The 22,557-nt window shown below is 46.4% G+C and overlaps 1 protein-coding gene across 1 annotated transcript in view; it reads left to right on the forward strand.

Annotated features, from left to right (window-relative positions):
- Positions 1-22,557, forward strand: part of LOC103188107 (sperm flagellar protein 1) — a 30,163-nt gene that overhangs the window by 1,553 nt on the left and 6,053 nt on the right. Inside the window, exons 2-6 of the mRNA XM_007907958.2 lie at positions 3,763-3,990; positions 4,632-4,743; positions 11,034-11,193; positions 13,516-13,555; positions 14,404-14,485. Of these exons, the coding sequence (XP_007906149.2) occupies positions 3,763-3,990; positions 4,632-4,743; positions 11,034-11,193; positions 13,516-13,555; positions 14,404-14,485 (622 nt within the window). The remainder of the gene's footprint in view (positions 1-3,762; positions 3,991-4,631; positions 4,744-11,033; positions 11,194-13,515; positions 13,556-14,403; positions 14,486-22,557) is intronic.

Here is a 22,557-nt window from a genome sequence, read left to right on the forward strand (position 1 = left end):
CAATCCCTCAGGATAGTGTTGAAGCACAAGCTGAAACCCACCATGACCCCCAGATACTGATAAGATCAACAATTGGGACTAATGTTCCTTCTATCTTCCACCTGTTGAGCCATTCAGAGCCTTAATCCTGCATGAGGGGACACATACCATCATGTCTACTGAGTAACCCTGTGTTCAAAATGGTGAGTGCAACACATAGGTTGTGTTTAAGTCTGGCTCAGTTGGTAGCAATGTGGGGTTCAAGCCCCACATTGGAACTTGGAATTACATAGTCTAAGCTGACACTCCAGTGCAGTGCTGGGGATGTGTTGCATTGTCATAGGTGCCTTCGTTCGGATGAGATGTTAAACCAAGGTCCCATCTGTGCCTATTCAGGTGGACCTTGAAGATCACATGGCACTATTGGAAAAGAGAAGGGAATTTCTCTCTCCCGGTGTAACTGTCTGTGGGACATTGCTGTGTTTATAGGCCAGGTTGTGTGATTTGAGGAGGTTGCAAAGGTAGAGTGTGGCGAGACCCTGCAGGAATTTGAACGTGAAGAGGACAATAATAATAATAAACCTTGGATTTGATATAACATTTTTCACATCTTATAGAATAGACTGCTTCACAGAATAGACTGTAATGTGAATTGACTGTATATATTTGTGAGCGAAACGCCTGAATTGCGCACAGCAGTATCCCACAAACAGTCATGGAATGAAGTGACCAATTTATTATTGCTTTTTTTTCTTGAGGGATTATTATCAGCTGTGTGGAGTAATGAAACTTGCCCAAGGTTTCACCCTGCCTGGGAATCAAACCCAGGTCTCTCCCTTGTAAAGCGAGTGCTCTAACCACTGAGCTACAGGACTACAGAATGATCTTGACTCGATTCATTGAGGGGATGGGAAGCCAGTGCAGCTGAATGGGAATAATAATAATAATAATAATGGTTATGGTGATAATCATTGGATTTGATATAGCGCCTTGTCACTTTGTCGAGATGTCTCAAAGTGCTTCACAGAATATACTGTAAAGTTAATTGACTGTCTATTTTGTGGGCGAAACGCAGCAGTCAATTGTGCACAACAGTGTCCACATGCAGTTGTGGATTGAGTGACCAAACTATATTTTTAAAATTTATTTTTTTGAAAGGATTATTACCCCTGGAAAGTAATCCACCAATCAACTAACAACTGGATTCCTACTTATTACTAGGTAAATAGAGATATGTGGAGTAAAGAAACTTGCCTAAGGTTTCACCCCATCCAGGAATCAAATCTGCTTGTGAGGATTATTATGTGTAATCTTTTGTGGTTACATATCAGGATATACCTAAAGAGGAAGGAGTTTCTCATGGTATCCTGGTACCAAGGTGCAGTGACACAGTAAGAAAAAGATGCTATATAAGTGCACATTGTTATGCAAAGTGCAACAAAAGTGTAAGTACAGTACTACATTAATTGGGAGAGTGTTGCATTGTTGGAGGTGACATTCTGGCCAACAAATCCCTCAAACAAAATTGGTCACTCATTCCATAGCTGTTTGTAGGACATTGCTGTACGCAAACTGTCTCCCGCATTTCGGCTACAAAATACAGTTAATTCACTTTACTGTATATCCTGTAAAGGGATTTGAGACATCTTGACAATGCGATAAGGTGGTATATCAAATTCAAGATTTAAATTTAATTTATTAAAAAAAAGATGCTATATAAATACAAATTGTTGTGCAAAGTTCAAATTAGTCTGATAAAATGTAAATGCTGCATAATCAGAAATCGCTGGGAAGACTCAGTAGGTCAGACAGTATCTATAGAGAAAGGAAAGTGAGTCAAAGTTTCGGGTCCATGATCCTTCATGAAAAAGGGGGCTACATAAAGTACTACATAATGTTGCTCTCATTATGTTATCATCATAAATCAATCATTCACGTCCTGGATGTTTGTTGGAACTGGTTGTGCAATAATAAACCTTGCCTTATCACATTGTTGTGAAATCTCAAAGCGAATCACAGAACACATAGTAAAGTTAATTTACTGTATATTTTGTGGATGAAACGCGGTAGCCAATTGCACACAGCAGGGTTCCACAAACAGCCATGGATTAAGTGACCAAATTTTTATTATTAGGTTTTTTTAAGGGATTATTAGCCCCAGAAAGCACTCTGCCAATCGACTAAGAAACAGGTTTCTACTTACGTAAACAGAGGCATGTGGAGTTAGGAAACTTGCCTAAGGTTTCCCCCCCACCGGGAATTAAACCCGCATCCTCTCATTTGCAAGGCGAGAATCAATATACTACAGGACCCCACCGTGAGTGCTCAAACCAATATGCTTTGGACTCCAGTAAATAATTTACTGCCATGCTTGCCTACAGATACAGTCATTACATTTGAATTTGAGATCCTCAGGAACTATACTGGCTCCAAATCCTGACGTGGACCTTGATCCCATAACCTTCTGACTGAGAGATAAAAGTGGTAACGACTGAGTCCAGCTGATAGTTATTACTACCTATGAAAAAAAGTCACAAGAACTTGCATTTATATAGCAACCTTCACGTGAGATTGTGTCTCGGAGCACTGCACAGTGGCAGGGTTAGACTTCAAGCAAGGGTCATGAGGGAGGGGAGGTGAATATAGGTTGAAAACGTAGAGTTTTAAAAATAAAGAGAGACGAGGTGGAGGGATTGAGGGAGGAAGTTCTAGAGGATAGGGGCTAAGTGGCTGAAAGCCAAGCTACCGATGCTCCTGCGGAGAGAGTGGAGGATCAACAGAAGGCTGAGATGTGTTAGCAGAGTGTTAAGGGCAGGCCAAGGAGTGGGATACGAGGAGGTCAGAGATGTAGGGAAGTGTTACAACATGAAGGGACTTGTATGTGATGTTGAGGAACTTGAAATTGATCTGTTCAGTGGCGAGGAATCAGCGTAACCTGGCGATTGGTGTGATGAGTGTATGTTGATGTTGAAGATAATTATAATCAGTTTTGTCAAGTTTAACTTTGGGCAAGTTTCCTTACTCCACACGTCTCCGTTTACCTGGCAGTAAGTAAGTTGTTTGTTGATTGGTGGATCACTTTCCGGGGGTAATAATCCCTCCAAATGTATTTAAAAAAAAGTTAGCAGAGTTTTGGATGAGTTGGACCTTGTGGATGGTGGTACCAGGGAGACGAGTGAGATGAGGAGTGTTCAAGAAATCAAGGCAGCAGGCAATAAAGGCATATACAAGGGTTGCAGGAGCATTTGGGATGAGGCGGGAGATGTGGCAGAGGTGGGAGGAAAGAGCCAACTGAACCAAACAAACCAACTAACGAAACATCTACTTAACCAAAGAGTTTTGCAAACGAGAGGACCCAGGTTCGATTTCCGGTGGGGGTGTGGGAGGCAAACCTTGGGCCAGTTTCCTTGCTCCGTACATCTCTGTTTACCTGGCAGTAAGGAGGAACCCGGTTGTTAGTCGATTGGTGGATCAACTAACCCCCGAGGGTAATAATTTGGGCACCCGATTCACGACTGTTTGTGCGCATAACCGTCTGTGGCGATTTCCCACAAAATACGCAGTCAAATCACTTTGCAGCATTTTCCGCGAAGCGCTTTGAGATGCCTGAACGACGAGATGAGGCTCTACATCAATTGCAAGGATGACTGTTATTATTTCTGGATCAAACAACTGTCTGACCAACCAAAACAAACCACCATCCAACCCACCAAAGCACAATCCATCAGCTCAAGGGCAGAGGGGGAGGGAGGAGCTCCGCGCACAGCCTTCTGGGAGTTGTAGTCCTGCGGCGCGCACGCCGGGTGGGGGCGGGGGGAGACTCCAGCTCCCGGCATGCTGTGCTGCTGGCCGGAAGTGTGCGGTTGCCACAGAGACGGAGCAATGGCGGCGGCGGTGTTTTGAAGGCCGCGGCGATGGACCAGGAGGCGCTGGAGGAGCTTCATTCCTGGCTGGACTCCATCCCGCTGGCCAGAGCCAAGCGGAGCCTCACCAGGGACTTCAGCGACGGAGGTGAGATCCTCATAGGCCCCCCTCACAGCCCTCATCACATCACCAACGACCATTTAATAATTATCATCAAACTAATGTAGTCATTAATCGGATTGAATTGGATCATCGTTGCCATTTCATTTCATTATTGATTGGACAATTAAGTCAGTTATTGATTCCGTGTAACTGGTTTCACCGTTAAAGGTTGAAGCAGCTCTCGGTCTTGCCGTTTGGTCACTCGGTGGATGGCTGTTTGGGCTCAATCAGCCGCCGCCGCCGCGTTGTGTTTCACCCACAGTACAGTCAATTCACTTTACAGTATATCCTGTGAAGCGCTTTGAGATGTCTCACCGACGTGATGAGGCGCTGTATCAAATACAATGCTTATCATTATTATGATTAGTAGATAATTATTCGGGGAGGACACATTTGCAGGGCTATGGGGAGAGAGCGGGGGACTGGGATTGAATTGGTAGCTCTTTTCAAAGAGCCGGCACAGGCACGATGGGCCGAATGGCCTCCTTCTGTGCTGTATAATTCTATGATGCTATGATTCCCCCCTCACAACCCCCCCATTCGCCCCTCACAACCAATGCAAGGATTGTTATTGTTATTTCACTATGTAGGGATGCGCACTGATAATCAATATCCTCTTTTTGCAGTTCTATTGGCTAAAGTGGTGAAGACTTATTTTCCTCAACTGGTTGAAATGAATGACTATGTTCCAGCTAGCTCAACACAGCAGAAACTTAGCAATTGGGGCCAACTGAACAGGTAATGGCTTGAAAGAATTAGGGGAAAAGTGAAGGTTTAAACTTGTCCAGTTAACCTACCTGTGGGGGAAAAGTCTGTTTGGCGATGTCGGACACTGAATACTAAAGAATCTCAGTATCTGTTTAAGAGCCAACATTTAATGTTTTTGAAAAACTTTAGTTGGCATGTGTCTATGTGAAAAAATGAATAAGAAGAGGCTTTTCAAGTATTATTATGTAGATGGTGTTTCATCCACCTACATGCAAATACAGGATTGTATGGATGGATGTGTGTCAGTCTGGTTCAGTGTTAGGACTTTCATTTCTTGAGTGAAAAGGATATGGCAAGCTCCATGTTGGGACTTTGATTTGCAAAGCGTTAGGTGACACTCCAATGCAGCGCTGGGGGTTTGTTGCATTGCAGGAGGTGCCGTTCTTCGAATGAGCTGTTAAACCGAGGTCCCATCTGCCTATTCAGGTGGATATTAAAGATCCTGTGGCACTATTCGAAAAGAGAAGTGAGTTTCACTCTGTCCCAGTGTCCTGGCCAACAATCACCCCAAGTAAAATTAGTCACTAACTCCATGGCTGTTTGTGGAGGAAAATATTTTATTATTTGAATGTTTATTTCGTTTACATTTTTTAAAAACTTTGACAGAGTATCAGTTTTACTTTTCTTATTTTAATTTTATTTCAATGTACTGCTGCGGTTCTTGACCCTAATGGAAACCTGTGAAATGTCTCCCGTGCCGTGACCTAGGTGGCCTCTGTGTTTGATCTTCCTCTCTTGAGTGTAAGTTCCCTATTCTAAGTGTAACTTCACTAATGAGAGTCAACACAACAATAATGCTTATATTTGTGGGCGAAACACGGCAGCCACTTGGGCACAGCAGTGTCCCACAAACAGTCGTGGATTGAAAATGACCAATTTTTTATTATTGTTTTGTTTTGGAGGGATTATTGTTAGGTGTGTGGTGTAAGGAAACTTGCCCATGGTTTCGCTCTGCCTGGAATTGAACCCAGGTGTCTCGCTTGCAAGACGAGCGCTCTAACCACTGAGCTACAGGACTCCACGGTACAGTTGGATGTCATCCGTACCGTGGATAGAGGGAAGCTTCTGCCAGAGTCTTGCGCACTAAAGTACTGTGACGTAGGCTCATGAAAATACCCCATCCCTCCTGATTTATACAGACTCGAAAGGCACAATTAAGAAAACTCAACAGTATTTTATTGGACTTTCTCACAGCCCTGTGCCTAACTTGTACTTCCTGACAAATAGGATAAAAACGACCAATGAGAATACTAAAATCTAAACACATACAAACTACAAAAGTTAGCATCCAATTAGTATAAAACACAAGAAACCAATTGTGACCAGAGGACTCCACTCTGAGTCAGGCACGTACCTCTTTGATGTTGAAACAACTCGAAGAAGCAACCATGAGATGAACAGGCTCCCTTTAAGACCAATGAGCCCATCCTCGGTTTAGGGAGTCTCCAATCATATAATAATAAATATAATCCTTGCATTTGATATAGCGCTTTTCACGTCTTCTATACGTCTCAAAGCGCTTCACAGAATAGACTGTAAGTGAATTGACTATATTTGTGGGCGAAACGCGGCAGCCAATTGCACACAGCAATGTCCCACAAACAGTCGTGGATTGAAAATGACCAATTTATTATTGTTTTGTTTTGGAGGGATTATTATTAGGTGTGTGGAGTAAGGAAACTTGCCCAAGGTATTGCCCTCTGCCTGGAATTGAACTCAGGTCTCTCGCTTGCAAATCGAGTGCTCTAACCACTGAGCTACAGCATCAGCATCCAAGGCTGCACTCTCCACCTCTCAAAGTCAGTCAGGAACCTCGGTGTTCTGTTCGACCCTGAGTTGTCCTTTCTCCCTCATATCTGCGCCACAACTGGCACCGCCTTCCATCACCTCTGAAACATCGCCAGACTACGGCACTACCTCACCCCTCACGCTGCTGAAACTCTGGTCCACGCCTTTATCACCTCAAGGCTGGACTATGGGAACTCTCTCCTCGCCGGCCTTCCCGCACCTCCCTCCACAAGCTGCAGGTCATTCAGAACTCTGCAGCTCATGTACTGTCCCACACCAGACACCGCGACCACATCACTCCCACCCTCGCTCGCCTCCACTGGCTCCCCATCCCCCAGAGGATCGAATTCAAGATCCTCATCCTCACCTACAAGGCCATTCACGGCCTCGCTCCCTCCTACCTCTCAGACCTACTGTCCCCCTACCTACCTGCCCGTACCCTCCGTTCCTCTGGCTCTGGTCTGCTCCACATCCCCCGCCCCAACCGCCCTACCATCGGTGGCCGGGCCTTCAGCCTCTCAGCCCCAGGCTCTGGAACTCTATCCCCCAGTGCCTTCACCGCCTCCTCCCTCTCCTCCTTCAAGGCCGGTCTCAAGACCTTTCTCTTCGACTGTGCCTTCAGCTCCCCTCTCGACTCTCTACCCGCTCCTCGCTCCCTCCCTTCCCTCACCCTGACCATTTCCCCCCTGCTCGGGTCCTGACCCAACTGTACAGCGCCTTGGGACGTCCTCCCGACGTGAAAGGCGCTCTATAAATGAATCTTGTTGTACAGGACTCCAGAAATATTTTCTCTCTGCTGAATTATATTACAGTGGTCATGCCCACTGTGCGGCTAAAAGCCTTTTTTCCCACCAAAACAACATTGTTCCAATAATAATAATATTAATAATAACCTGCATTTGATATCGTGCCTTATCACGTCTTCGAGACATCTCAAAGCGCCTCACAGAATATACTGTAAAGTGAATTGATGTATATTTTGTTGGCGAAACGCAACAACAACAATCAATTACATTTGTGTAACACCTTTCACATCAGGAGGACATCCCAAAGCCCCACGCCCTGGTACTAATGATCCTGTTTTACTGCCCAACTGGTTTTATTTGCAGACTTGATGACACAAGAGAAGTATTTACCTTTACAATTAAATACCCTCCTCGGACTGAAAATGCTCCTTAAGCCACGCATCTTACCTTGCGTTACCACGCATGTGCAGAGCTTTCTAACAGTGCATTACATCAAGCTTGCAATAGCTCACAGGCTTACTGGAGCTTTCAACCAACACAACCACACATACAAAAGGCACAACAATGTAAAGGAAAGCAGATAAATGGTCACAAATAATAAGGTGTTCATGACAGTAATTCAATTGAAGTGACCAATTTATTATTGGTCACTTCAGTTGTCATTGAATTATGAGTTTGCAAAACAAAGATTACTGAGTAACAATAATGTGAGATCTCGGATCGGCAGTTATAAACACAATAAAACTCACAGCTTATCTTTATAAACCATAAAAATATTTAAGCTGTACATTCACCTGATTCCCATTCAGTTTCCTTTATTAGATTTCTTTACACAATTCATATTCCTCACCTAACTGATAATGGCGTTCCCCTACCTTCAATTACTCTTGCACTTACCAGAGGACTTAAATCAAGGGAAATGACATCCTGACCCGTCAACGCATGCGCAATTACCAGCCAGCTGCATAGAATCGCGGGAAACGTAGCCTTCAACTATCGACTCATGCGCAGAAGAACTTAATTTTCTGCAATCCACTGCGATCCAATGTTTCCAGTAAATGCACATGTGGTGAAGCATCAAGACGTATTGAATCGCGGAGAAATATAGTTTTTAATCCATCACTGAATGCGCACTTACCAGCTGCAATGACAAATTACTGCAAGTGCGCTTACCACTTCATTAAATTATGTGTGTACAGTGTAGATAATTGATTAAATCGGATTTTGTACCACTTCTACAGTTAGCTTCCAGCTTGAAAACAATGGCTGATGACTGGTCACCATGTTTCCGCCAAACTCACTTCCCACTTTGCGCATGTGCAAAAGATGAGCAGTGATGTTGCAGTTCCCGATGCACTCACAAGTCAACCATTTTCTTCTTTTAGCACAGGAACCAGACAGCGTCTCTGTGCAACACCGCAGCAAGCCGGGCCTGCAGTGAAATTGGGTTTGCATATTCTTTCAGCTCTAAGGAGACCCCGCTTATCTCCTTCCCCAAGCAGGAGAGTCACTAGTTGGTCATTTGACATCCAACAACCTCATTTGAGCCCTCATTAGGTGGATAGCAAGTACCAGGAACTCCCTGTGAGCTTCCTGTTGGGCGACGCAACTCAGGATGAAATGTGTGAGAGCATTGCCACCAACTTCCTGTCCGCAGCTCAGGCACACATCCCTTCCCATTGAGCCATGATTCCACCAGAATTAGTTTAATCAATGGGTTTTCTGCAAACAAACATCTCTTCCTGATCCCTGAAGATAGTCTCAGAATAGCCAATCTCACGATAGCCATCCATTCTCACTTGCTTCCCACTAATAACATCTTTGTTGTCTCAGCAGCACGTGAAATGCCTTCTTTATTAGAAATGCAAAGTATTTTTCTTGGGAAGTAAATGAACAAAAAAAGAATGGGATGCACTGCCCGAGTGGCGTGAAGGAACAAATAAACCAGATAAACTGGATCTAGGGCTGCAATAGCTATCAGCTGACTGCGGATCCCCAGTTGTTCTGCTCAGGCTGACAGTGGAACAGAATATCAGGAAAACTCGATGTTGTAACTTCAGTGGGATGATAGTAGGGTAGTTAGATGATTCTCTTTCTCAAATCCTCTGCCTTGCCCCCTCCTTACCCTCTTTTAGATCATGACTGAAAACCTCCTCTTCGAACATGCTTACAGTCACCTTCTCCCTCCCATCGGCTCGGAGTCAGGCTCCCCCACTATTAAGCGCTACAAGATGCTGCTCCATGTGAAGGGTGTTATATCAATGCAAGTTGTTGTTGTTAATGCATACAGTTCTGATCACACCATAAGGGCACTATCCCGGCCCTTGTCAATTAGTTCAGCGGATAGCAATGAAGCTGATCCCAGTGTTAAAAAAAATGAAGAATCAGCTAGAGCTTTACAAAGAGATGACTCAGAGTGGGCCTTAAAGAGGTATTGATATCATTAGAAATTTACAGCACAGAAGAAGGCCATTCGGCCAATTGAGTCTGCACCAGCTCTCAGAGCAATGTGTTTCTTCAATCACCGGCCCACCCTATCCCACACTCCTTCCAGCCTCTATCCTTCACGGACCTGTTTACTTCCCATTTGAAACTTGAAACCCACAATGGACTCTGTCACTACCACCTCACTCGGCAGGGCATTCCATATCCCAATAATGCTCTTGAGTGAAAAAAATCACCTAAGATCTACTTTTGCACCTTGTGACTATCTTCTAACTATGCCTCATAGTCACTGACTCCTCTATTAATGGAAATAACGTATCCCTGTTTATCCTGTCAAAAATTCTGTTTACCCCTTCGTGGAGTCCTGTAGCTCAGTGGATAAAGCACTCGCTTTGCAAGCGAGATATCTGGGTTCAAATTCCAGGCAGGGCGAAACCTTGGGCAAGTTTCCTTACTCCACACACCTAATAATAATCCCTCCAAAAGACAAAACAATAATAAATTGGTCATTTTCAATCCACGACTGTTTGTGGGACGCTGCTGTGCGCAATTGGCTGCTGTGTTTCGCCCACAAATATACAGCCATTTTCACTTTACAGCATATTCCGTGAAGCGCTTTGAGGCATCCAGGAGACGTGAAAAGTGCTATATCAAATGCAAGGATTATTATTATTATAATCTCTCTTCACAGCTAAAGTATTTATCCATGGTACCATTCTCGTAAATCTTTTCTGCACCTCTTCAAGACCTTAACATCTTTCCTTATGTAAATTGCCCAAAACTGAATGTAGCGCTCCTGCTGCAGGATAAACAATGATTTGTGCATGCATATGAGGTTGATAATGGGATAGACAGTTTCTCCCAGTGTCCTGGCAACTGTGAAGTGGAGTGACTGAATATGCATAGGTGAATGCGGCATCCAATTTGCGCGCAGCAATGTCCCATAAACAGCCATGAAGTGAATGACCAATTTAATCTGGGGGATTTGGACATTGCTGTGTGTAAATTAGCCTCTGCTTTCACCTACAAATACGCAGTGATTATACTTTACAGTAAAATCCTGTAAAGTGACATGATAGGCACTCCACTAAATATAACAATTATTATATATTATTACTATCCAATTCACTTTTAAAAATAATGATGTCACGCTCCATTGAGACATTACTCTGAGACATTACACAGCACAAAGGCACTATATAAATACAAATTGTTGTTATAATTGTACATCGAATTGACTGTTATTTATGTTTTCTGGCTTTTTCCCAATTGTTGATTCAGGAAGGTCTTCCACAGACTCAACTTTTACGTCCCGAATGATGTGATCACTAAAATTGCCCAGTGCTGCCCTGGGGTCGTGGAGCTTGTGTTGAGTACGTTGAAGCAGAAAATCCAGGAGAAACTGAAGCAGAAAGGAAGCAAGAGGAATTCTTCATCGCAGGTGAACAGACGTATAGGACGGGTATTTGACAAAGAAAAGATTTTTACTTGTTTTGGCACACAGTTATGATTTTTTTTAAAACAGAGCCTTATCACGATAACAACAACAAAATTATATTTGTATAGTGCCTTTCACATCAGGAGGATGTTCCAAGGCACTGGACAATCAATGTTTCGTACCCGAGCTGGGAGTCGAGATCGGGGAGGATGGAGGGCAGAGGTGGGAGGAGAGTGATCGAAGGCATGGTTGAAGAGGAGGTCCTTGAGACGGGTCTTGAAGGTGGCAAGGGAGGGGGTGAGGTGGAGGGACTGCGGGATGGAGTTCCAGAGGGTTGGGGCAGAGTGGCTGAATTGACTGTATTTGTGGGTGAAACCTGGCAGCGAATTGTGCACAGCAGTGTCCCACAAAAAATCGTGGATTGAGTGACCAAATTTTTTCTTTTTTTTTGAGGGATTACTACCACTGGAATGTGATCTGCCAATCGACTAATAATGGGGTTCCTACTTACTGCTAGGTAAATAGCGGGGTGTGGAGTAAGGAAACGTTCCTAAGGTTTTGCCCTGCGCAGGAATCAAACCCAGGACGTCGCGCTTGTGAGGTGAGGTGGACATATCAAAGAGCTTCACGGGATTTAGTGTAAAGTGCAGTGACTGTATATTTTGTAGGTGAATGTAGCAGCCAAATTACACACAGCAACATTCCACAAATGGCCATGAAGTGAATGACCAATTTTATGTGGGAGATTTGGCAGACAGGAAGTGAAAGAAACTCCCTTCTCTTTTCAGGTAGTGCAGCGTGATATTTAGCATCCATCTGAATCTGTGGACGGGACCATGGTTTAACATAATATAATAATAATAATCCTTGCATTTAATATAGCGCTTTTCACATCTTATAATAATAATATAATCCTTGCATTTGATATACTTGCAAAACTTACTATATATATAGATACAACAACAACAAGATTGCATTTATAGAGCGCCTTTCACGTCGGGAGGACGTCCCAAGGCGCTGTACAGTTGGGTCAGGACCCGAGCAGGGGGGAAATGGTCAGGGTGAGGGGAGGGAAGGGAGGGAGCGAGGAGGGGGTAGAGAGTTGAGAGGGAGCTGAAGGCACGGTCGAAGAGAAAGGTCTTGAGACCGGCCTTGAAGGAGGAAAGGGAGGAGGCGGTGAAGGCACTGGGGATAGAGTTCCAGAGCCTCGGGGCTGAGAGGCTGAAGGCCCGGCCACCGATGGTAGGGCGGTTGGGGCGGGGGATGTGGAGCAGACCGGAGCCGGAGGAACGGAGGGTAAGGGCAGGTAGGTAGGGGGATAGATAGTAGGTCAGAGAGGTAGGAGGGAGCAAGGCCGTGAATGGCCTTGCTCCCTCCTACCTATATAGATATACTTAATAATAATACTCCTTGCATTTGATATAGCGCTTTTCACGTCTTCTAGGCGTCTCAAAGCGCTTCACAGAATATGCTGTAAAGTGAATTGACCGTATATTTATGAGCGAAATGCGGCAGCCAATTGTGCACAGCAGTGTCCCACAAACAATCGTGGATTGAAAATGACCAATTTATTATTGTTTTGTTTTTTTGGAGGAATTATTATTAGGTGTGTGGAGTAAGGAAACTTGCCCAAGGTTTCGCCCTCTGCCTGGAATTGAACCCAGGTGTCTCACTTGCAAAGCGAGTGCTCTAACCACTGAGCTACAGGACTCCGGTTTGAGATGGACTCCACTTAACATACTTACTAAACTTGACACTAGTTAACTGTAAAGTCATCATTAATTGCTATATATTCATTATAATTAATAATTATTATTAATCCCTGTAGTATTCATTCACTGCTCATCTCTTAGAAATCCATCTTTTTGGGGGGAGGGGTAATAATCCTGTCGGACACTGCTGTGCACAATTGGCTGCTTGTTTCGTGAAGCGCCTTGAGACAATCGACATAATAAATCATTATATCAAATGCAAGTATTATTATTTCAAATCAAGATCCTTGTTCTCTCCTTTAAATCCCTCTACAGATCCACAAACTCTACCAATGGACTAACAACCAGGTTCCTACTTACAGTTAGGTAAACAGAGGTGTGTGGAACAAGGAAACTTGCCTAAGATATTGCACCGCCCAGGAACTTAATCCGGGTCCTCCGGTTTACGAGGCGAGTGCACTCACGATTGCACCCGTCTATTCTGCTCACATGCATCTTCAACTAAGATGGATTGAAAGCCATAATGCCGGATGCATGTGGTCGAAGTTAAAGATTCTTGAAAGTCACAACCACTTATGGTAATCTCTTGTATGTTTTGTTTTGTTTTCTCCAGGACTTAGAATATTACAGCACAACGATGGAGCAAACTTTGGGTAAGAGACAATTAAAATGTTAGAGGGAAATGTGTGGTCAAGAAAACCTTTTGAGTGATCTCACTGTCACTTGATCAAGCAGTGAAGGTTTGTTTGCTATCACAAGGTGTTATACCTTTTTTCAACATAAAAATAATTCCTGGTGTGAAATGGAGTTGAGCGCCTTGGAGCTCAGCTGCCAAGACCACCAAAAGATTAAGTGGTCACAAGATCGGTTTGAATGAAGAAGATCCTTCAGCCCATCTGATCTCCAGAATACCCACCCTACCATTCCCCATCAATTTTCTTTAAAATCAGTCCCAGTGTCCTGGCCTCACTTACCTTCCTGGCAACTTGTGCCACACGTTAATTACCCTCCGAGTAAAGAAAAACATCCTGGTGTCTGTCCAGAAATTGCCACTTTGCAAATCTAAACCTATGTCCTCCTGTTCTATAAATGCAAAGATTATTATTGTTATAACATCCTGTGAAGTGCTTTGAGAGGTCCTGTGAAAGCACGCTACATCAAATGCAAGCATAATTATCATTAAATTTGTTTTCTGCATCTTGCAGAACCTTGCAAAGTCTGTCAAAACTAATAGAATCAAAGAAATTTACACATCAGATTCTGCCCATTCAGCACCAGCTCTCAGAGCAAGCTGTCCATTCAGTCTCGCTGTCCATTCAATATCACTGCCCTGCCCTATCCCTACATCTCTTCAAGCCTCTAATGTAATGGGTCAAATGGAGTGCGATTGAGTCAGGAGCTTTCCATGCTTCTTTGCTTCTGTGTAACGAGAGTCAACACAAATTTGGAAGCTGCGGCAGACAAGGTGATACTGAAGTTTTGTTCTTCCTTCACGTCTCAGGTTATTCTTCTGTGTCACCAAGGCCAAAGACTTACTCCACTGGGGATGGACAGCAAGTTCAACATGGAGCCAAGCTTTCAAAGTAAGATACTATTGGGTTAAACTCCACTCAGATCTGCAGTAATCTTTGGAGTCCTGTAGCTCAGTGGTTAGAGCACTCGCTTTGCAAGTGAAAGACCTGAGTTCAATTCCAGGCAGAGGGCGAAACCTTGGGCAAGTTTCCTTACTCCACACAGAGCCTAATAATAATCCCTCCAAAACAAAACAACAATAATAAATTGGTCATTTTCAATCTACGACTGTTTGTGGGACATTGCTGTGCGCAATTGGCTGCCGCGTTCGCCCACAAATATACAGTCAATTCACTTTACAATGTGTTCTGTGAAGCGCTTTGGGACGTCCTCCCGACGTGAAAAGCGCTATATCAAATGCAAGGATTATTATTATTATTATTATCTGTTCTGTTAGCGCAGTGTTTCAGAGTGGGCAGAATCTGGGAAACTTAGCCTTTAATTTTGAAGCCTATTTCCTGCAGTTCTTAAACAAAACCTACAGAGAAAGACAGCTTCAACTGAGCTAAGAATTTGACCCTTTCTTGAATGCTTTGAAATGTTACGTTAACAGAGTAAATCGAGATCCAGGTGGAATTTCTATCCAAGTAATCCTTAACAATTAAGAATAAGCCACTTAACACGCACCTTTCTCCCTCCAGAAATGACACAGGTCTGTCCTGCTCATCAAATCAATGCATATCCTGTAAGATTACTAGGAGGGTTCAGATAAACAACAACAACAACAACAAGATTCCATTTATAAAGCGCCTTTCACGTCAGGAGGACGTCCCAAGGCGCTGCACAGTTGGGTCATGACCCGAGCAGGGGGGAAATGGTCAGGGTGAGGGAAGGGAAAGGGAGGGAGCGAGGAGGGGGGAAATGGTCAGGGTGAGGGGAGGGAAGGGAGGGAGCGAGGAGGGGGTAGAGAGTCGAGAGAGGAGCTGAAGGCTCGGTCAAAGAGAAAGGTTTTGAGACGGGCCTTGAAGGAGGAAAGGGAGGAGGCGGCGAAGGCACTGGGGGATAGAGTTCCAGAGCCTCGGGGCTGAGAGGCTGAAGGCCCGACCACCAATGGTAGGGCGGTTGGGGCGGGGGACGTGGAGCAGACCGGAGCCAGAGGAACGGAGGGTACGGGCAGGTAGGTAGGGGGATAGTAGTTTGGAGAGGTAGGAGGGAGCGAGGCCGTGAATGGCCTTGTAGGTGAGGATGAGGATCTTGAAATCAATCCTCTGGGGGATAAAGAAAATCCCTTGCGTTTTTCGATCTTGTCCCTCTAGAATATCACCCACCCCTGCAGTTTTCTCATTGTAATCATATTATTATATAATGCCTTCCATTTAATAATCCTTGCATTATATATAGCGTCTTTTGGTCAAGTTGTTGAGACGACTCAAAGCTCTTCACATAATATATTGTAAAGTGAATTGACTGTGTATTTTGTGAGCGAAACTCGTCAGCCAATTGTGCGCAGCAGTGTCCCACAAGCAGTCGTGGATTGAATGACTAATTTTTTTTTAGGAATTTTTACCCCTGGAAAGTGATCCATCAATTGACTAATAACCAGGTTCCTACTCACTGCTAGGTAAACAGATGGTGTCCTCCACACTCCCTGATCCCAAACCCCCCAGCTCAGGTCCAAATTTCTGACTGTCCAGCGCCTTGGGACATCATCCCGACATGAAAGGCACTATACAAATGTAACTTTGTATTGTTTTGTATTCACTTCTTTTCACAGTAAAATTCCTGTGAAGCGCTTTTGTGTGATAAAGCACTGTATCAAATGCGAAAACTATTATTAGATGATTAGTAGTTCTCTTGCGCAACATGTGGAAGGTAAGTAATTCTTGGAAGCTTATCTGATTGATGTTATCTTGATTTAGCAATATAAAGTGAGACTGAATGGCACCATAGCTAAAGGACAACCATTTATCTTTGTTACTGCAACTTTATTGTTGAGATTTTTTCCAAAAACAAGCTCTCATGCTTCGTCAAGCTGCAAGTTTCCTTACTTCACACACTTCTGTTTACCTAGCAGTGAGTAAGAACCTGGTTGTTAGTCAAATGATGATCGGATTTCCAGGGGTAATAATCCCTTCAAAAAATACGTCACTTCAGAATATCCAACAACAACTTGGATTTATATAGCGACCTCCATGGCGGAACGCCGTCTCAGAGCGCTTCACAGTAACGGATCCCGGGGGCCGAGCCAGGGGGAGGGGGAGGAAGGTGACCAAAGGCATGGTCGAAAAGTAAGGTCTTCAGCCAAGACCTGAAAGTGGGAAGAGAGGGGGCGAGGCAAAGGGAGTGAGGAAGGAAGTTCCAGAGACTCGGGGCATAGTGGCTGAAGGCACGGTCGCCGATGGTAGAGCGGAGGACTTGGGGGACAAGGATGAGGCCAGGCCCGGTGGAGCGAAGGCACCTGGCACTGTTGTGAGGAGAGGGGAGGTCAGAGAGGTAGGGGAGTGCAGAGGAGTGGAGGGATTTGAAGACAAGGGTGAGGATCTTGAAGTCGATCCTCTCTGGGACAGGCAGCCAGTGCAGTCTGGCCGGGACTGTCGAGGAGTAGAGTTTGGTGCGGGTGAAAATGCGGGTGGCAGAGTTTTGGATGACATGGATTTTATGAATAAATAAATAATCCTTGCATCTGATATCGCGCTTTCCACGTTTTCTCGACGTCTCAAAGCGCTTCACAGAATAGACTAAAGTGAATTGACCGCATATTTGTGGGTGAAACGTGGCAGCCAATTGCACACAGCAGTGTCCCACAAACAGTCGTGGATTGAAAATGACCAATTTATTATTGTTTTGTTTTGGAAGGATTATTACTTGGCGTGTGAAGTAAGGAAACTTGCCCAAGGTTTCGCCCTGCCTGGAATTGAACCCAGGTGTCTCGCTTGCAAGACGAGTGCTCTAACCACTGAGCTACAGGACTCCACAGTGGAGGGGAGACCGGCGAGGAGGGCATTTGAATAGTCCATCCGAGAGGTGACAAAGGCATGGACCAGGGTTTCAGCGGCTTTTGGGGAGAGGTATTGGCAGAGACGGGCGATGCGTCGGAGATGGAACAAAACGGTGCTGGTGAGGGACCGGATGTGGGGGAGGAAGGATAATTGGGGGTCGAACCTGACGCCGAGGTTGCGTATGGGTTTGAAGAGTTTTAGGGGGAGATCGGGTAATTGGAGGAGATGAGAACCGTGTAATTTTAGACGTTGACGAGAGCCAAAGAGTATAGCTTCCGTCTGTCAACGTTCAGCTGAAGGAAATTCGCACTCGTCCAGCCCCTGAGGTCTGACAGGCAGACTGACAGAACATCAGGGGACTGGGGGTTGCAAAGTGAGATGGAAAAATAGAGTTGGGTGTCGTCCGCATACATGTGGAAGTGTTACCCCCAAGAGGGAGCATATAGATCAGAAAGGGGAGGGGGCCAAGGATGGATCCTTGGGGTACCCCACAGGTAACCGGGTGAGAGCGGGAGGTAAAGCTGTTTGTGCAAATGTATTGCTGGTGGTTCGTGAGGTAGGACTCGAACCAGACGAGTGCGGTCCCACTAAGGTGGATGACGGAGGAAAGGCGGTGGAGGAGGATGGCGTGAACAACTGTGTCGAAAGCAGCAGAGAGGTCCAGGAGGACAAGGAGGCAGAGGGAGCCCTGGTCACAGATAGAGAGGACGTCATTTGAAACTTTCACAAGCGCAGTCTCTGTACTGTGGGTAGGGCGGAAACTGGACTGGAGGGGTTCGAACAGGGAGTGGGGGGAGAGGTGTGCGCGGAGTTGATTGGCAACAATGCGTTCTAGAATTTTTGCGAGGAAGTGCAGGTTAGAGATAGGGCGGTAATGGCCGGGGTTTGAGGGATCTAGGGAGGGTTTTTTGAGGAGGGGGTTGATGACAGCCATTTTGAGGGGGGCAGGGACTGATCCAGAGAAGAGGGACTGGTTGATGACATCAGCCAGTAGTGGGCAGAGGAGGGGGAGCAAGTTTGTGGGGATGGGGTCGAGGCAGCAGGTGATGGTGGGTGAAAGGGAGGAAGGAGAGATGGGGAGGAAGGAATGTAGGATAGGGGTCGTAGTAGGAGCTGATGAGGGGGAGAGGGACGGAGAGTGGGTGGTGGTGGGTGACAAGAGGCAGGAGGATGAGGCTGCCTGGCGGATATTGTGTATTTTGGATGAAAAGTAGTCCATGACCTCCTCGCGCTTGGCATTGGATGTGAAGATTGAGGAAGCCCGAGGGGGGGGCACGGAGGAGGTAGTGGGTGGTGGAAAAAAGGATTTTAGGATTGTTTTTAGACTCCCAAGATGATGTTGGAGTAGAAGGCCATTTTCGCGCATATCCAAAAAACGGTAGCTGTGGAGATGCTCGAGCCACAGTTGGCGGTGAACTGTCAGGACAGTTTTCTGCCATCTGTGCTCGAGCAGCCGGGTTTGGGTTTTTAGGCAGTGGAGATGATTGTTGTACCAGGGGGATCGGGTGGGTTTGGAGATGGTCCTGGATTTCAGGGAGACGAGGAAGTTGAAGGTGGAGGAGAGGCGATCGTGGAACAGCTGGATGGCTGCTTCAGGATCTCCGTGGGTGGAAGGCCAGAGGGTTAGGATATGTGAGGATGTGAGGGCCTTTGTCAGGGTCTTAGGGGGTAGCCTTATCCATGGGCGGTAGAGAATAGTTGAGGGCTTGGTGGAGGAGAGAGGGCTGTGAGAGGAGCAGGAGATGAGGAAGTGATCCGAGATGGCCTTGTCCACTATGCTAAGGTCGGAAATGTCAAGGTCATGGGTGATAACGAGGTCGAGGGCATGGCCATGGTTGTGGGTCGGTGAATTTATGTGAAGGGTGAGGTTTAGGGAGGAGAGGAGACAGTGAAGTCAGAAGAGATGGTGCAAGGGGAGCTTAGGTGGAGGTTGAAATCGCCCATTATGAGCAGATGTTCGGAGCAGAGCGACAGGGAACAGAGGAGAGTAGAGATGTCTGTGTGGAAGGAGCCAGGGGGCTTAGGGGGGCGGTAGACCTGGAGGATTTTCAGTGGGAGAGAGGGGTGGAAGAGGGTGAGATGCTCAAAGGAGGGGAAGCAGCCAGAGGAGTAGGGGGAAAGACCAAGGGAGGCTTTGGAGATGAGGACCACCCCGCCATCACTTTGGTTTGGACGGGGGGGTGTGGTGGAAGGAGTAGCCTGGAGGGGAGCCTTCAACTAGGGGGACGGGGTCATTGGGAGAGAACCAGGTTTCTGTGAACCCAAGAAATGTCAAGGTGCTCATCCAGGATGAGGTCGTGGATGGTAAAGGCTTTGTTTGAGAGGGAACAGACATTTTGGAGGAAATGCGGGTGGTTTTGCTGGTGGGAGGAAAGGGAGGAGAGAGTGATACGGAGAGGATTTTAGGATATACAGAAGAGTTGGTTGTGGAGAATGGTGGGAGTGGAGAGTTGGGGAGGGTACGTATGAGGCAGGGGGAAGTTAGATTTGCCTTGAGGCAGTTTGTGCGGAGGCAATGAATGATTTGCACCCTCTCCAATGCCTTGACATCCTTCCTGAAGTGTGGTGCCCAGAACTGAACACATTACTCTCGCTGAGGCCTAACAGGTGTTCTATAAAGATTCATAACTTCCTGACTTTTGTATTCTATGCCCCTATTTATAAAGTCAAGTATCCCGTATTGTTCATAATTCGACAGGTGGTGGTAAGAGTATAGAGTTTGTTGCACAAGATGAAAAATAAGGTTTTAAATCTGTAATCAAATTATACTACATATAACAACACAATAACAATACAACACATCCATGTGAGCAAACATTTACCACACAGCATGAACACAGGTTGCTCAGTACTCCAGACAAACAACACACCCCAAAATACACAGCAGAGATCAGCACCTGGAAAACCCTCAGGGACAACTTATTCTGCAACACAAAACTTCAGAAGACAGACAATTCCCAGGACTGTCTTTTAACCGGCACCGGTACAGAGTTCAGCTTCTGGAATCACCCTTCAGATAAAGCTGATCCTCACAGTACCTTGCAGCCCTTAGCACAACAACAACAACAAAATGACATTTGTAAAGCGTCTTTCACATCGGGAGGACGTCCCAAGGCGCTGGACAGACAGAGTTTCGGACCTTAGCTGAGGGTCAGGGTGCGGGAGTGGGGAGGGTGGTGGGTAAGCAGGGAGATCGAAAGCACGGTCGAAGAGGAGGGTCTTGAGGTGGGATGACACCCAACTCTACCTTTCCTCCTCTACTCTCAACTCCACGACCCCGATGTCCTGACAGCCGCCTGTCCGACATCGAGTCTTGGACAAGAGACAACTTTCTTCAGCTCAACGTGCGAAAAACCGAGGCCCTCCTGATTGGCTCACGTCAGCGCCTCCGCACCTCAGGCGCTGACAGCATCAGCATCCAAGGCTGCACTCTCCACCTCTCAAAGCCATCAGGAACCTCGGGGTTTGTTCGACCTGAGCTGTCCTTTCTCCCTCAAATCCGCACCACAACTGGCACCGCCTTCCATCACCTCCGGAACATCGCCAGACTACGGCACTACCTCACCCCTCACGCGGCTGAAGCTCTGGTCCACGCCTTTGTCACCTCAAGGCTGGACTATGGGAACTCTCTCCTCGCCGGCCTTCCCGCCACCTCCCTCCACAAGCTGCAGGTCATTCAGAACTCTGCAGCTCGTGTACTGTCCCGCACCAGGCTTCGCGACCACATCACTCCCACCCTCGCTCGCCTCCACTGGCTCCCCATCCCCCAGAGGATCGAATTCAAGATCCTCATCCTCACCTACAAGGCCATTCACGGCCTTGCTCCCTCCTACCTCTCAGACCTACTATCCCCCTACCTACCTGCCCGTACACTCCGTTCCTCTGGCTCCGGTCTGCTCCACGTCCCCCGCCCCAACCGCCCTACCATCGGTGGTCGGGCCTTCAGCCTCTCAGCCCCGAGGCTCTGGAACTCCATCCCCCAGTGCCTTCGCCGCTTCTCCCTCTTCTCCTTCAAGGCCGGTCTCAAAACCTTTCTCTTTGACCGTGCCTTCAGCTCCCCTCTCGACTCTCTTCCCCCTCCTCGCTCCCTCCTTTCCCTCCCCTCACCCTGACCATTTCCCCCCTCCCTTCCCTCCCCTCACCCTGACCATTTCCCCCTGCTCGGGTCCTGACCTAACTGTGCAGCGCCTTGGGACGTCCTCCTGACGTGAAAGGCGCTTTATAAATGGAATCTTGTTGTTGTTGTTTTTGTTGTCTCGAAGGGGGCAAGACGGAGGGACTGTGGGATGGAGTTCCAGAGGGTGGGTGCAGAGTGGCGGAAGGTCCGCCCGCTAATAGTGGAGTGAGCAAGGCGGGGGACGTGAACCAGGCCAGAGCCTGTTGAGTGGAGAAAGTGAACAGGATGGTAGGGGGCAGCAAGACCATGGAGGGCTTTGAAGGTGAGGATAAGTGGTCCTGGAGTCAAGGGTGGAGGCAGAGAGATAGAGTTGGGTGTCATCTGCATACATGTGGATGTTGACTCCATGTCTGCAGATGATGTCACCAAGAGGGAGCATATAGATATTGAAGAGGAGGGAACCAAGGACAGAGCCCTGAGGAACACTGCACAAGATGGTCCGGGGGCCAGAGGAGAAGCTGTTTGAGGAAATGAAGTGCAGGCGGGTGAGAGGTATGATAATAATAATCCTTGTATTTGATAGAGCGCTTTTCACGTCTTCTTGCCGTCTCAAAGCGCTTCACAGAATACACTGAAAGTGAACTACAGTTAAATTAAATTAATTAAAGTGAATTACGATCTGAACCAATCAAGAACAGCGCTACGGAGTTTGAGGTTGGAGGAGAGGTGGTGGATAAGTGATCGACGTTTCAGAAGCAGCAGATAAGTCAAGGTGGCAGAGGGACCCCTGGTCGCAGATGGACAGAATATAATTTGTCACTTTGACGAGGGTGGTTTCTGTGGGCGGCACGGAAACCTCATTGGAGGGGTTCGAGAAGGGAGTGGCGGGAGAATAATAATAATAATAATAATAATCCTTGCATTTGATATAGCGCTTTTCATGTCAGGAGGACATCCCAAAGCGCTTCACAGAACACACTGTAAAGTGAATTGACTGTATATTTGTGGGCGAACGCGGCAGCCAATT

Source organism: Callorhinchus milii, unplaced genomic scaffold (genome assembly GCF_018977255.1).
Source record: "Callorhinchus milii isolate IMCB2004 unplaced genomic scaffold, IMCB_Cmil_1.0 Scaffold1, whole genome shotgun sequence".
Taxonomy (NCBI): Eukaryota; Metazoa; Chordata; class Chondrichthyes; order Chimaeriformes; family Callorhinchidae; genus Callorhinchus; species Callorhinchus milii.